The sequence below is a fragment of the Cervus elaphus genome, chromosome 14 (assembly GCF_910594005.1).
Source record: "Cervus elaphus chromosome 14, mCerEla1.1, whole genome shotgun sequence".
Classification (NCBI taxonomy): Eukaryota; Metazoa; Chordata; class Mammalia; order Artiodactyla; family Cervidae; genus Cervus; species Cervus elaphus.
This window is the reverse complement of record NC_057828.1, coordinates 7,917,023-7,931,441: the sequence shown is the minus strand read 5'-3', so window position 1 is coordinate 7,931,441 and position 14,419 is coordinate 7,917,023. Positions and strand designations below refer to the sequence as shown.

At 60.4% G+C, this 14,419-nt stretch overlaps 1 protein-coding gene across 8 annotated transcripts in view; it reads right to left on the bottom strand.

Moving 5' to 3' along the window:
- The window catches only part of IKBKE (inhibitor of nuclear factor kappa B kinase subunit epsilon), a 24,901-nt gene extending 10,482 nt beyond the window's left edge, over positions 1-14,419 (bottom strand). For 2 of the 8 annotated variants that reach the window (XM_043922843.1, XM_043922844.1), the window contains exons 1-13: positions 14,110-14,417; positions 13,453-13,541; positions 10,695-10,813; positions 9,924-10,064; positions 9,453-9,582; positions 8,194-8,375; positions 7,085-7,245; positions 6,181-6,291; positions 5,739-5,918; positions 4,883-5,079; positions 3,407-3,471; positions 3,228-3,319; positions 2,974-3,060 (exon numbers count right to left, since the gene is read on the bottom strand). In XM_043922843.1, the coding sequence (XP_043778778.1) occupies positions 2,974-3,060; positions 3,228-3,319; positions 3,407-3,471; positions 4,883-5,079; positions 5,739-5,918; positions 6,181-6,291; positions 7,085-7,245; positions 8,194-8,375; positions 9,453-9,582; positions 9,924-10,064; positions 10,695-10,781 (1,433 nt within the window). In that variant the 5' untranslated portion in view covers positions 10,782-10,813; positions 13,453-13,541; positions 14,110-14,417. Of the gene's footprint in view, positions 1-2,973; positions 3,061-3,227; positions 3,320-3,406; positions 3,472-4,882; positions 5,080-5,738; positions 5,919-6,180; positions 6,292-7,084; positions 7,246-8,193; positions 8,376-9,452; positions 9,583-9,923; positions 10,065-10,694; positions 10,922-13,452; positions 13,542-14,109 lie in introns of all 8 variants that reach the window. The other 6 variants (XM_043922840.1, XM_043922839.1, XM_043922838.1 and 3 more) reach the window with 6 other exon arrangements.

Below are 14,419 nucleotides of genomic sequence, written 5' to 3'. Positions count from 1 at the left end.
GAACCCACTCCAGTGTTCTTGCCTGGAGAATCCCATGGACGGAGGAGCCTGGTGGGCCATACAGTCCACGGGCTCACAAAGTCAGACACATCTTAGTGACTCAACAACAGTAACGGACGACAAGTGTGGTCTCGGACTGGATCCTGGTTTGGGGTGAAGCCAGCCAGAAAAGAACACTTGGGGGATAACTAGGGAAATGTGAATATGGACGCGCCTTATAGATGAAATGTACTGACCTGGAGGGTCATAAGCTGAGAAAAGCAGGTTATAAAACAGCAGGTAAAAAAAAAAAAAAAAAAAAAAAAACAGCAGGTACAGGGAAACGCCACGCTGGTTAACACATACAGGTGACAGAAAACCACTGAGGATAAATGCGGACATCATGCCTCTTCAGTGGCAGGACACAGCATTTTCGTTTCATTTTTGCTGGTCTGTATTTTCTAACTTAGTACAATTAGCATACCATAATATGCTGTTTTTATACCATAATAATTAGGAAAGGAGAATCCTGTGTGTTTTGGCATGGGAACGGGAGGGCGGGGGTGGGGAGGAAGGAGGATTGGAGAGAATCAGGAGTGGGTGGGGGCTCCCTGAAGGAAGGGCCACCACACCTGCAATGTCTAAGGCAGAGCTCGCACGGGCAGGCGCCCCACACAGAGTGTCGAATGGATTATTCGGCACAGGGATAGATTTCAGGGCGTGGGATGGATATTTGTGCAGAAGAGGATGAGTCTGCCCAGCCCAGCTGGACCCAGTCTGGAGGGGCAGGTCAGAGTCCTAGCCCCGGCTGCCACACCCCTGTCTGCAGGATCTGGGTAATCATTTTATTTTTCCAAGCCTCAGGCTCTTCACCCATATAATGGGGACAGAAACCTCCTCCCTGCTCCCATAAAAGGTGTTTGTGGGATCAAAGAACACATTCCCACAAACACAGTCTTTTTGGGGGTGGGGAAGCCCTGGGAGCCCCCAAGTCGGTCAGCCCTGGGGCCTGAGCGGGGCCTGCTGATGGCAGGGGGTCTTCGGTACAAAGGCCAGGGTGCTGGGGCATCTCCAGAGCCCAGAGCAGTGGAGTGCCTGGAGCAAGGCGAGGCTCCGGGCCGGGACCACGGCCCCTTTGTGCCACGTGCCTGGGCTCTTTCGACACGCGATTCGGTCACGATACTCTTTCTATAGTTTCGGGTTCTCTGTGGGAGGCAGCTATTGTCTTCAGACCTCAGAAGAGCCTGCTGGCCTGAGGACTGCCGCAAAGAACAGGACTGGGAGGCCCTGAGGTCAGTGAGTCCTCTCAGTTTGAGAAGGTGGAAACAGGGGCCCAGGTCGGGAAGGCGCCCGTGGGCGGAGGACAGCTGCTCAGTGACAGCCCGGGCCAGCACCTTCCTTCCCGGGAGACTAAAACCTTAGGCCCCAGAGCAGGCCCGTGCCTGGCCCTGAACTCTCCACGCCCACCACACCTCGGGGGAGACCTGGAGCCCAGCAGGAGAAACCACGCCGGCAGACTCTGTGACTCCAGCCCTGGGGCTACCTGGGGCCCGCGCTCGCAGCCCAGGGAAGACTGGCAAATACCCAGATGCTCTCTCTGCACATTACCCACGGTAAATCCTTACTGCTCATTTTACCATGGTCCAACCTCCCAACTCCCAGATGGTACCTAAGAAGGTCTAAGTGGGATCCATGTACTAGTCTCTTATAGTCGCTGCATTTGGTTATATCACCAAAATGTCAGTACCTAGACTGTATTACCTTGGGCTTTATATTGGGTCAGCACCTCCCTACCCCTCCAGTCACGGCCCCCTTCTCTCTCCCTGCACAGAGCCTTCAGCTATTTGCTCACATTCTAGCCTTAAAAAGTCTCACTTCTTCCAGGAAGACCTCCCTGGTTTCTTCTACCCATCTCTAGTCTCCCTTCAGCAAACCGTCAGGCCACCTGCACATGCCAGGGAAGGGCTGTCTCCTCCAGGTAAGTCCCTGGAGATCTGCTCTGTGCCTGAACAGAGCCCTGCTCAGAGCAGCTTCACCAGAGCACACCAGCCAATCCCGCTTTCTGCAGACCTTTGTCTCTGCCACCATTTGGGGGGGCTCGGCCGTGCCAGGGACTCATTTGGAGACCCCCGCCTCCGGCTCTGTGCACGGCCACCGCCCTGCCTGTCCACTCTCAGAGCTGCTGCCGCCGGGCGCCAGGAGGAAGGCAGGTCTGCAGTGCCGACCTGCTTCTGGGGAACTCCCAGGACTTCCCGAGGACCGGGACTGTGGGGCGAGGGGCGGGGGGCCAGGCCTGTCCCGCACAGCCTCTGCTCTCTGTCACCGCCCGTCACCAGGAGCGGCTCCAGCCACCCGTGGGTTCCCCGGGTCGCAGGGCCCCCTCCCAGCTGCACGGCCGCGGGAACCTGCTCAGCAGCGCGCTGGCCACTGGGCTCTTCCTGGGGCTCGTCTCCTCCTCCCCAGTCTCTCCCTTTTCCAGCCCATCACCCCGAACTGCCCCAAGTCAGAGGGTGGAGGGTGTGCAGCTCCCAGGACTGGGGCAGGGAGTCCTCGGAGGCGAGGACACGGAGGCCCAGGGGAGGCGGGAGGAGCATGCTGGGGAGAGCCTGCCTGCACCTCCGTCCTGTGGGTCCAGGGGCCCCATGTGGGTGTGGGCGCTTCTCCCAGAGCCCTGCCCTAGGGCCCGGGGCAGCTGAGGGTCTCACTTTTCAGAGGCTGGACGGGGAGGACAGAGGCCCCTTCTCCTGGAGGCAGGGGGCCTGCCTTGGAGCCTGGGGGGCAGGGTCCCCACAGGCACCCTCCCTGGAGGGACTGGAAGGTGGGGGAGGCAAGTGAGGCCAGCTGGCGGGGGGTGGGTGCCGGGGGGTGCCCTGGCAGGGAGGTCAGCAGCTCTGGACGGGAGGAGGCACTGTTGGAAAGTCCGGGGGAGGAACTGACAGAGAGGAGGGGCCGGCCCCGCGCGCGCTGCGGCCCCGTCCCGGGCAGGACACCCACCTCTCAGTGCCGAGGCTGCTGCTGAGGAAGAGGAGAGCCGTCCTCGTGACCTCCAGCGTCCGCCTGCACGTGGCCTGGAGCATCTCCCTGCCGAAGGGAGCCCGATCAGAGCCGCCTCCTTCCCCCTTCCCGGAACCGGGGGCCCAGCCCCAGGGCGGAGCCGAATGGGGTCTGGGGGGACTCTCCTGCCCGCCCACCTGCCTCTCCTGCCCGGTCCTGCCCCGCCCGCCCCGCCCGGCCCTCAGGGCACTCACACGGACCAGTGCAGCCCCCGAACCATCAGCTCCTGTCCCCCCAGCAGAGTCCGTGCCAGCCGCAGGGCCTGGTAGCCGGCACCCAAGATGCCCTGAAACACACAGCGGGGCAGGGTGACGTCCTGCACCCCGACCCTGCAGGAACCCTCCTCCCTGCCAGCTGGGGGCCGCCCCCTCACCTTAGCTGTGCTGTAATCTGCCTGCAGGTCCACTTTGGGGACAAACTTGGGAACGTCCAGCGCAGCTGCGGATGAAGACTCGGTCAGAGAGGGACGCCCGTCTGGCCCAGGGCGAGGTCTGAGCGCATTTTCCCCCGTTCCAGGTCACACTCGGCCCCCGCCTCCTATCGGCCGCCTCCAGCTCCCCAGCTTGCCTAGAGCCCCATCTCCTAAGACTTAAATGCCCTGAATGTGCTTTTTATGGCTTCCTTGGTGGCGCAGCAGGTAAAGAATCTGCCCACAATGCAAGAGACCTGGGTTGGGAAGATTCTCTAGAGAAGGGAAAGGCTACCCGCTCCAGTATTCTGGTCTGGAGAATCCAAGAACTGTATAGTCCATGGGGTTGCAAAGAATTGGACATGACTAAGTGACGTGCCTGAAGAGTTGACTCTTTGGAAAAGACCCTGATGCTAGGAGGGATTGGGGGCAGGAGGAGAAGGGGACGACAGAGGAGATGACTGGACAGCATCACCGACTCGATGGGCATGAGTTTGAGTAAACTCCGGGAGTTTGTGATGGACAGGGAGGCCTGGCGTGCTGCGATTCATGGGGTCGTGAAGAGTCTGACACGACTGAGCCACTGAACTGAAGTGACGGCACAGCCACAGCGCTTTTTTTTACAACTGCAGTCCCTCACTGCCCCCTTGTGCCAATTTTGGAGAACGACAGCCAAGGCAGCAGAAAGGAGACTCAAACCACCCCTCCCAGTCCATGGGGTGGCAGAGTCCCACAGGACTGAGCGAATTGGGGCTTTCCTGGTGGCTCTGACAGTAAAGAATCCACCTGCAATGCAGGAGACCCGGGTTCACTCCCTGGGTGGGAAAGATCCCCTGGAGAAGGGAATGGCAACACATTCCAGTTTTCTTGCCTGGAGAATCCCATGGACAGAGGAGGCTGATGGCGGGCTGCAGTCCACGGGGTCCCAAAGAGTGGGACACAGTTGAGTGCCTAACACACCTCACACTCGGGGGTTTTAAGGTGAATCCCCCTCCCAGCCTTGGGGACCCTGAGGAGGAGGATGAAGTTGGCATTATTCAAATAGGAGTGATTATTTGCTAGAATTTGCAGAACAAAGCTCTGGGCCCCTGACCGCCTGCCCTTCTCTTCAGCAGCTTGGGCCCCTGCTTCCTGCAACACAAACTCAGAGGCTTCTCATCAGGCACGGACTGTGGACAGCAGGTGAAACCCAGCCCTCCCTGTTTCCCTTAGAGTTTCTATCACAGATCTCTGGATGCCATGATGCAGGTTGGTCAGGCCACCGGCCCGAGTCCCACAGTATTTCAGAGGCATATATAGAACCCAGAGATGCCTCCACACCCTGGGGGCCCAAAGACATACCCACAAAGCAAATGAATCAATATCCTGGATTATAAGCCTTTGGCCCTTGGAAGAGAAAGTGAGGAGGAGAAAAGGTCCAGCTTGGGTGGCCCTACTCACGGTCCCTGAAGGCCAGCCCCTTGGGGGGCTCGCTGGCCATGCTGAACAGGGTCAGGGGGCTGCTTGCTGTGGTGTGGGCGATGTGCTGAGCAGAGAGGCCGGGCTCGAGGACACACAGGTGACCCTCAAAGAGGTACTCCTGGTGCTGGGGGGCCACGCTGGTCTGCTCGTACACGGCCTCCAGGAAGATGGCTATCCTAGAAAACCAGGAACAGGCAGGAGAGGAGGAGGCGAGGGGTGAAAACAGGCAGGAATCAGCTCGAGGGTGACCCACACCGCAGCTGAGACTTAGGCTCCACTTTTCAGAGGGAGGGACTGGGTGATTTTCTCTCCAGGGCTGGGAGACAAAGGGTAGAGGTGGTGTCCTGCAGCGGATGCAGACAGTCCAGTGTCCAGCCTCTGCCTTCACGCCCCCTCCTGCCACGCTCCCTAGGGAGTCTCATCTGCTAGGGTCACCCAGGACGAGGACTCACCTACTCCCCCAGCAAGCTCCAGAAATAAAGGGTTCTACGAGCAATCCATTGGGGAGTGTACTGGCGGCGACCCCATGGACTGCAGCCTACCAGGCTCCTCCGTCCCTGGGATTTTCCAGGCAAGAGTACTGGAGTGGGGTGCCATTGCCTTCTCTGACGTCAGCTTTGTAAAGGTTGCTAAATCTCTCAAGTTCCCAGCAAGGAACACTGGATAACTTGATGGAACAAGTACTTTCACAACCTGAGGTTGGACCCAGAAGCTTCGTATCTAAGCGCCCCAGAGCCAGCCAGGACAGGCCCCTGGGCCCGAGGGCGGGGGGAGGGGGGTGGGATGGGGTGCGGGGGGAGGGGCGGGGCGTGGCCCCGTGCACGCGTCCGCTCACGTGTTGTGCGCGTGGACGTAGACGCGGTGCAGGACGGCCTGGGGCAGGGAGAAGACGTGGACCACGCCTCGCTGCAGGATGTCGCTGGTCTCCGCGAAGAACTGGTCGAAGCCCCAGCACTTGGCCTGCTCCGCCTCCAGGATGTTGGCCAGGATGGGCACCAGCTGGTTCTGCAAACCCCTGTCCCCCGGGGCGTGGGGACAGTCAGGGGCGGGGCCAGATTCAACCTCCGGAGGAGGAGGCGATGGGGCATCGGGTGAGAAAGCCCTGGAGAGCCAGGACCGAGGGGGTGGGGAGGAAAAGCCAGAATGGTCTTCCACTCCAGGGGGAGACACTGGGGCCGGGAAGGGAGAGGGGCGCTCCCGCTGGGCCAGGCCTCAGTGAGAGGAGGACCCAGGGCCGGGCTGAGGTCCGCGCCCCCCTCCCGCGGGCTCTCACTCACATGGACAGCTGGCAAGTGATGGGCAGGGTGTAGCTCCACTCCAGGGGCCCGTTCTCCCACCTCTGTGTGCCCGCAATGGCCCCGGCTGGCTTCTCCGTGGTGATGCGGTACCTGGGGCAGTGGGCAGGACCAGGTCACCAGGACCCCCCCACCCTGCCCATCACGCTTCCAAAGGAGGACAGACTCGGCTTGGAGGCGCGGAGACTTGCTGTCTTCTCTGTTTCCTCTGCCCCTCACAGCTAGTCCGTGCCGCCTGCCTCCCCCACGTGCCTGTGCTGGGCTTGGTCCCAGTCACCTTCCCTGCAGCCCACAGTCCGCCCTCCCCTCTCCTGAAGTCCAGCTACCCTGCCAGCCTCCATCCAAGGCAGGCCTTTCCCTTTCCCTAACTTAACACAGGTTCTGCCCGGCTTGACCCCTGAGCTGAAGGAGCACCGACCTTTCTGCACATCCACTTTAAACCTCTTTGCTCTGGTGGTGCTCTCAGTGGGAGCACTCACAGTCCCTAGCCTCTGGATGAGACAGGAAGAAACCCCGAGGGACCTGGGATCAGGAGGCTGGATTCTTGCCCCCCACCCCTGCCACGTCCTTTGCCAGGAAGGCTTTGTGACCTTGGGCAGATTGCTTTGGGAACCTGGGCTGAGATGTGGTCAGCCCAAACGGGGTAGGGGTGGGGCTCAAGGAGAGCGCTGGACTGGGATGTGGTCTCCCATCGGCTGGGGACAAGGCTTGGCTTCTTGTCTGATGGACCGATATCCAAGCATCTAAAGGGAGTGTGCGTGCGCTGGGGGGTGGGCCCAGAGGGCCTGGAGTCAGAGGCCCAATGGGGGACCCATCGGGGACCAGTGGGATGCCCAGGCCCACCCCCTGCCCCGTGGGTCGCCGTGGGTCCCTGTGATCACCGTACATGATCTCCTTGTTGCGCCGGGGCCCGCCAAATGGGACGAAGGGCAGGCTGCCAGTGGCTGCGTGGTACAGGGTCACCCCGATGCTCCAGAGATCCACGGTCACCCCAAAAGCTTTCTGCTGGGGCTTGCGAAGCACCGCCCTCTCGTACATGTCAGGGTGCTGCCGCCAGGGAACCAGAGAGCAGTCAGGGAGGGGGAGGGGGCAAGGGCCTGAGCACCCAGGCCCCCTGCCCGCCCCCCATTCAGACTGCCTTCTCCCACCTCCAGGAGGAAACAGAACCGTCAGAATGCATCTCCTAGGTCATCTCCAAAGTGAGTGTGCCACAGGCTTATCAGCCTCTGCTCTGGGGAAAGCGGTGAGCAGCAGGGCTCCATCCTCCACGAGGATCTGATCAAGGGCTTGATTGAACCAGGGAGGCCTGGGCAGGGGGTCTGGGCAGGGAGCCTATGCGGGGGGTCTGGGCAGGGGGCCTGGCAGGGGGTCTGGGAAGGGGGTCTGCAGGGGGCCTGGACAGGGGGTCTGGGCAGGAGGCCTGGCAGGGGGCCTATGCAGGGGGTCTGGGCAGGGGGCCTATGCAGGGGGTCTGGGCAGGGGGTCTATGCAGGGTTCTGGGCAGGGGGTCTGGGCAAGGGGTCTATGCAGGAGGCCTGGCAGGAGGCCTGGGCAGGGGGTCTATGCAGGAGGCCTGGGCAAGGGGTCTATGCAGGGGGCCTGGCAGGAGGTCTGGGGAGGGGGTCTAGCAGGGGGTCTGTGCAGGGGGTCTATGCAGGGGGCCTGGCAGGAGGCCTGGGCAGGGGGTCTATGTAGGGGGTCTGGGCAGGGGGTCTATGCAGGGTTCTGGGCAGGGGGTCTGCAGGGGGCCTGGCAGGAGGTCTGGGGAGGGGGTCTGTGCAGGGGGTCTATGCAGGGGGCCTAGCAGGGGGCCTGGCAGGGGGCCTAGCAGGGGGCCTGGAAGGGGGTCTGGGCAGGCCTCAGCACTGACCTTTTGGCCTTGGAGAAGAGAATGAATTGTTCTGGGGTTATGGTTAGGGGTGAGGGGTGACCCTCCTGGACCCAGGGGGACTGGACGGGGCCCCCAGAGGGCCACCGAGAGTCCTAGGCGCTCACCAGGTACTCCTCAGTGCCGTAGACCGAGACGAACTTCTCGTCGTCGTCCAGCTCGCGGGCGGCCCCGAAGTCCGTCAGCTTGTAGATGCTCTGGCCCTCCTCGCCCAGCAGGCGCATGATGTTCCCAGGCTTGATGTCGCGGTGCACGATGCCGTTCTCCCGCAAGTGGTTCATGCCGGCCACTGCCATGGATGCAGGGCTGCTAGCGGCTCCAGCCGGGGCCGGCCCAGCGGCGGGGGCCGGCCCAGCGGCGGAGCCCGTCCCGGGGAAGGACCCGCGTGGACAGAGGGTGACACCCAGAGGTCCCCAGGGGCCTCAGGAACAGCAGGAGGAGAGAGATGGACTCGGGGCAAGGGACAGGGGTCTCGAGGACATGGAGTGTCGGGGTTGCCTGCGGTTCCCTGGGAAACCGAGGAGGATGGTGGCTCTGCTTCCCAGAGGAGGGCACTCAGTTACTTCCCATCTTTCTTTTCTTTTTTTTAAATTGTGGTAAACTATACCTAACAAAATTTGCATTTTAACCATTTTTAAATGTGCATGTCAGTGGCGTTATATACATTGAATGGCAGCACAGCATCATCCCGCGCGTCCAGACTGCCGTCAGTGCCCCAGACAGGACTTCACCTGTGAAGCACTCACTCTCTACACCCTCAGCCTCAGCTCCTGGCAGTCACGTTCTACTTAGAGTCGCTATGGACTGAATCTCTCTAGGTTCCTCGTATAAAAGTAATCATACAGTAGTTGTCCTTGTGTGGCTGGCTTTTTTCACTCAGCACAGTGTCTGAATTTCCTTCTTTTTTAAGGCTGACTAGTTAATCCGTCACTTGCACGTTGCACACTTTGTTTATCCATTCATCTGTCTGACTGTGGATTGCTTTTGTCCTTTGGCTATTGCTATTCATTATAGCCAAGAGGCAAGAGCAATAGCCAGGAGGAGATGGTGAGACAGGGAGGCAGTCCAGGGGGTCACTGAGCGTCAGACACGACCGGGTGACTGACAGCAGCAGCGTTATGAAACATGCCGTCATGAGCGACGGTGAACAACCCGTCTTCAGTTGTATCTGGAACTGGAGTTTTAAACGGCCAATCTGCAGGAAGCAGACCCTCAGGGTCTGTCTGTTCACTAGTGTCTGTCCCAGGTCTGGAAGCTTTTTCCGGAAACACCACACCCCCCTGGGACTCTGCCTGCCGCTGAGGGTGGGGTCTGGGGCTGGCCTGGGGTGCGGAGGGGATGCCCGGGGGGTCAGGGAGGGGCTCACCCACGCAGCGCAGCACCACCAGGAACTCGTCCTCGGGCAGCCCGAAGGTGTTCTCGGGGCTCTCCAGCACGCTCAGCAGGCTCCCGCTCGAGCAGTACTCCATGACCAGCACCTTCTGCCGGCCAGCCCCCTGTGGGAGAGGGACGGGGTCCTGGGGACGGCACTTCTCTCCTTCCCCAAGCTGGGCTGGCTCGGCCACGGGCCCAGGGCCCCCGTTTTATAGGTTTCCACTCCTAGCTGGCCTTCCCTCCTCTGACCTCAAACTGAGCCCAAGATCACCTTTTCCAGGAAGCCTGCCTTGATTAGGCCCCACTCCACGGCCTGATTTTCCTGTGCACTGCCCTCAGCCCCTTGGCCTCCTTTCCTCCTCTCTGGGTGAGCCACTGATGAGCACATGCCCAAGTCTCTTATTCCGTGACCTGACTGGGTCAAAGACAAGACCGCGCTCCTCTGACAGACCACCGGACCCACCGTCTCCTCCACCGCGAAGAGCTTGATGATGTTCTGATGGTTCAGCTTCCGCAGGACCTCAAACTCCCTCACCTGCACCTCGCGGGGCCGCAGGTAGCTGGCCGTGTTGAAGACCTTCACAGCAACCAGCTCCCCGGATTTCTGCCGTGGAGGGTAATAGAAGTGGCACCCCTGCCCCGGGGCGCACACCCCCCTCCCAGTTTCCATTCAGACTCAGAAGAGCCGACCCCAGGGACAAGCCAGGGTAGCCTGGTTGGGGATGGGGGCTCCCACTCTCAGCTCCTTCCCCTTCCCAGGGGTTCCACGGCCAGCCTGCCCGCAGCTCTGGGAGATGGCAGGACCTTGGCACACCTGATACCCCACAGGGGACAGTTTGTTGTCACTGCTATTGTTGCTATTGGTAATAACTACGGTGGCAGCTAACTCTCCCCGGTGTTAGCACCGTCCTGTCTGGCTTCAGCTCTTTAAGTCCAAGATGGTGCAGTGCGTCTCATGTATCCAGTACAGCCCTCAATGTGATAAAGGCAGGATAAATCCGAACGGGTCCCCCTGCCCCCTTGCGGTTCCTAGATTTGCCGCCAGCTCCCCTGGACGTTGGCTCGCGTCTTCGTCCCTCTCTCTCCAGCCCCAAGGTGTGCCCGATGGGCATCACCCCAGAAGCCCTTTTCAGACCCCCGCACCCCTGCCCTGCCTCAGAGCAGATCAGAGGAGCCTGCCCAGACAGCCCCAGCCCCGGCGCCCACTGGAGACCGACTTCCGGGAGGCCCCTACCTTATTGCGGGCCTTGTACACGCTGGCCGTGGCCCCCTGCCCCAGCAGGTCGTCTGTATGCCACAGGTAGTTGACGGTGCTCTGCATCTCCCGCTGCCGGCTGGCTGCCACCTTCCGCCCTAGAGAGCACACTGGTGTCCAGGGCGGCCCCTGACCTGGGATGGACACTGGTGACCCAGCCGGTAGCTGTGCCCGAGACCACCCCGTTGAGGGGCTCCACAGTCACCCTGGAGGCCAGGAGGCAGGGGCAGAAGTGGAAAGCACAGGAAGATTGAGTAACTTCCCCCAAAAGAAGCCCCGCTGCCAGGCCCTCAGCACACAGCCTGGCCCCGTCCCCCCAGCAGGGCTGTCTCCCCTCCCGACTCCCCTCGGCCTTGTCGTCTCCGCCCCGGGCAGGCCACTCTGCAGGGACAAGCCTGTTTCTCTGCCACCTCTCCTCGGCACTCTCCTCTCTTGGCATCCAGGCCTGGGATTGTCCCAGGAAGCAGAAAGAGTGCTTGAAGGAAGGGCTGCAGGTCAGACAGCGTCACCCACATCACCGCAAATCTCCAGGATTGCAACACGAGCCGGGGCCTTCCCCAGTGCTCCCGGACCCATCGCTTCCTGTTCCACGGCCAGCAGGCCGGCCTGGCCAGGTCAGCGCTGCTCGGGGAGGCAAGCACTGCTGCAGGGAGCGTGTGTGTGAGTGAGCATGTGTGCATGGGTGTGTGTGTGTGTGAGTGAGCATGTATACATGAGTGTGTGTGTGTGTGTGAGTGAGGATGTATACATGAGTGTGTGAGAGCATGTATGCATGTGTGTGTGTGTGAGCATGTATGCACGAGTGTGTGTGTGTGAATGAGCATGTATGCATGGGTGTGTGTGAGTGAGCATGTATACACGAGTGTGTATGTGTGAGAGAGCATGTATGCACGAGTGTGTATGTGTGTAAGAGAGTGAGCATGTATGCATGGGTGTGTGTGTGAGAGTGAGCACGTATACACGAGTGTGTGTGAGAGTGAGCATGTATGCACAGGTGTGTGAGTGAGCATGTATGCACGAGTGTGTGTGACAGCATGTATGCATGTGTGTGTGAGTGAGCACGTATGCATGGGTGTGTGAGAGCATGTATGCATGTGTTTGTGTGTGAGTAAGCATGTATGTGTGTGTTTGTGTGTGAGTGAGCATGTATGCACGGGTGTGTGTGTGAGAGCATGTCTATGCATGTCTGTGTGTGAGCATGTATGCATGTGTTTGTGTGTGTGTGTGTGAGAGTGAGCTTGTATGTATGGGTGTGTGTGTGTGTGAGTGAGCATGTATGCACGGGTGTGTGTGTGTGAGTGAGCATGTATGCACATGTGTGTGAGTGAGCATGTATGCGCATATGTGTGTGAGCATGTATGCATGTGTGTGTATGTGTGTGTGAGAGTGAGCTTGTATGTATGGGTGTATGTGTGTGTGAGCATGTATGCACAGGTGTGTGTGTGAGCATGTATGCATGGGTGTGTGTGTGAGCATGTATGCACGGGTGTGTGTGTGTGAGCATGTATGCATGTGTGTGTGAGAGTGAGCTTGTTTGTATGGGTGTGTGTGTGTGAGCATGTATGCACAGGTGTGTGTGTGAGCATGTATGCATGGATGTGTGTGTGAGCATGTATGCATAGGTGTGTGTGTGAGCGTGTATGCACAGGTGTGTTTGTGTGTGTGAGCATGTATGCATGTGTGTGTGTGTGAGAGTGAGCTTGTATGCACGTGTGTGTGTGTGTGTGTGTGTGTGTGGAGGGGCGGGGGAGGCAGGAGACCATCACATCCAGAAGCTCCAGCGGCCTCGGGAGGATCTGAAACCCTTCTGGGCTCTGTTCCCCATATTTGCCCCCACGCCCTTCTCCCCAAAGGCCAGTTCCTCTCAAGCAATTGACTGCAGAGAGCAGCCTGAGGAGTTACATTAAGGGCTGCTCTGAAGAGCGGGCCAGGGCTGGTCTTCTGGGATGACTGGGGAGAGCATGAGAGGGGCCCCCACCCCCTAGATACTCTCGGATAAGGCGGGACCTAGCCTGGGCTGCTTCCTGTTCTACCATCTCAAAGGTGGTCAACCTTAGGGTCACCATGCCTGGAATCCCACGGCTCCTTAGCTTTGAGCCTTCTCTCTGTAAGCCTTTTTTTAAAAATGTGAATGTTAAGAAGGTCAATCCCTTGAGCCAGAGGCCGCTTGGAGAGACCAGGGGTCAATTCCAGTTTCAGAAGACAGATTGGTGTTTGTGTTTTATAGAAGCTGCTGAGGGGATGAGTCTCTCTGAGGGGATGAGTCTCTCTGAAGACAAGGTAATAGCTCAGCAGAAATGAGCTGGTGAGGTTTTCCCCTGCGAGGCTGTGAAGGAGTCAGCCCGTGGGCCTGGGGCTGAGAAACCAGGTAGAATATCCTGAAATCAAGGCGAAGGTCCAGCCAGGGGGGGCTTCCGCTCCTCCAGAGTCCTCCCCAGGGCTGGTGCTGGGGCCTGGCGCAGCTGTAGGTGCGGGGAAGGGCAGTGTGGCGCGGAGGGCAGAGTCCCACGGGGCTGGCGTGCCCTGGGCTCTCTCCCGGTCCCGCCAGGGCTGTGCCCAGGAGCCGACAGCAGCGCATCTGGTCAGGTGCGCGTGCTCCGCGGCCCCCAGCGCAGCAGCGGGTGCCCTGAAGGGCGGTGCTGGGACGGATGAGCGCGGCGGGCGGCGGAGCCAGGAACCAGCTGCCCCACCCCCTCCCGCTCCGTCTCCGGGCGAGACGGCGGCCAGAAGCACTTACCCTGTGCCCCGCGCAGCCCGGATCAGGCAGAGACTCTCGCCGGCAAGAGTGTGCTGTGCTTTCCGTCCGTGGCCAGTCCAGGAGCTGAGCTGCACCGGAAAGAGGAGGGCGGATGAGAGGCGCCCCCGGGCGCTGTCGATTCTCAGCCTCCATCAAAGGCCTCCCGGCCCCAGCCCTTTAACCCTTTCCTCCCCCACAGAGCCGGGGCTTTCCAGCCTAGATGATCCCCGGCTCCAGGAGACTGTCCTTGACACTCCCACCCCCCAGGGGCTTGGGCCCGCGAGCAGGACCCTAGGAGCGGTGAGAGTCAGCCCCAGAAGCGAGGCAGAAAAGGAAATTAGAGAGGCAGCGCTGGAGGCTGGCATCCGACGCTTGGAAGGGAGCGCTGGGGTTCTCCTCTGCACCATAACAAACCCTCCCTCCCTCTCAGGGCCTCCAAGCCGTCCTTTGCAAGGGTGCCCATCTGAGATGGTACAGGGCACCTCGGCGGGGGAAGGGGCAGCAGCCTCAGATAGATACGGGGAGGGTCAGGAGCCCGCAGAGCCGACCCCAGCTGGCCAGCACCCTGGCACTTCGCTGATGGCTGTCCTGCAGCTGCCTGTTTCCCTGACGCCCCCATTCAACCCTCTTCCCCCAGCGTGGACTCTGCACACTCACCCCATCTCGGCTCTGTGATGGGCAGGCTGTGGGACCGCGTGGCACCCCAGACTCTCAGGGCTTGCAGTCCTGCACAGGCCGCACCGGTAGCATCCTGGTGGCCACAGGTCTCGGAGACCTGAAGATGGGCTGCTCTGTGCGGCCCCAGGAACTCAGCCCTCGGCTCTCCGCTCTCTCCCACTTCCGGATTTCGTTCCTTCTCTCTCTTAAAGAGACAGAGGCAGCCGGCTGCCGCCACCACCCCGGCAGGAAGGAGAAAGAGGATGCTCTGAGTTCCCAAGTGCAGGAGACAGAACCCGGGTCTGAGCCA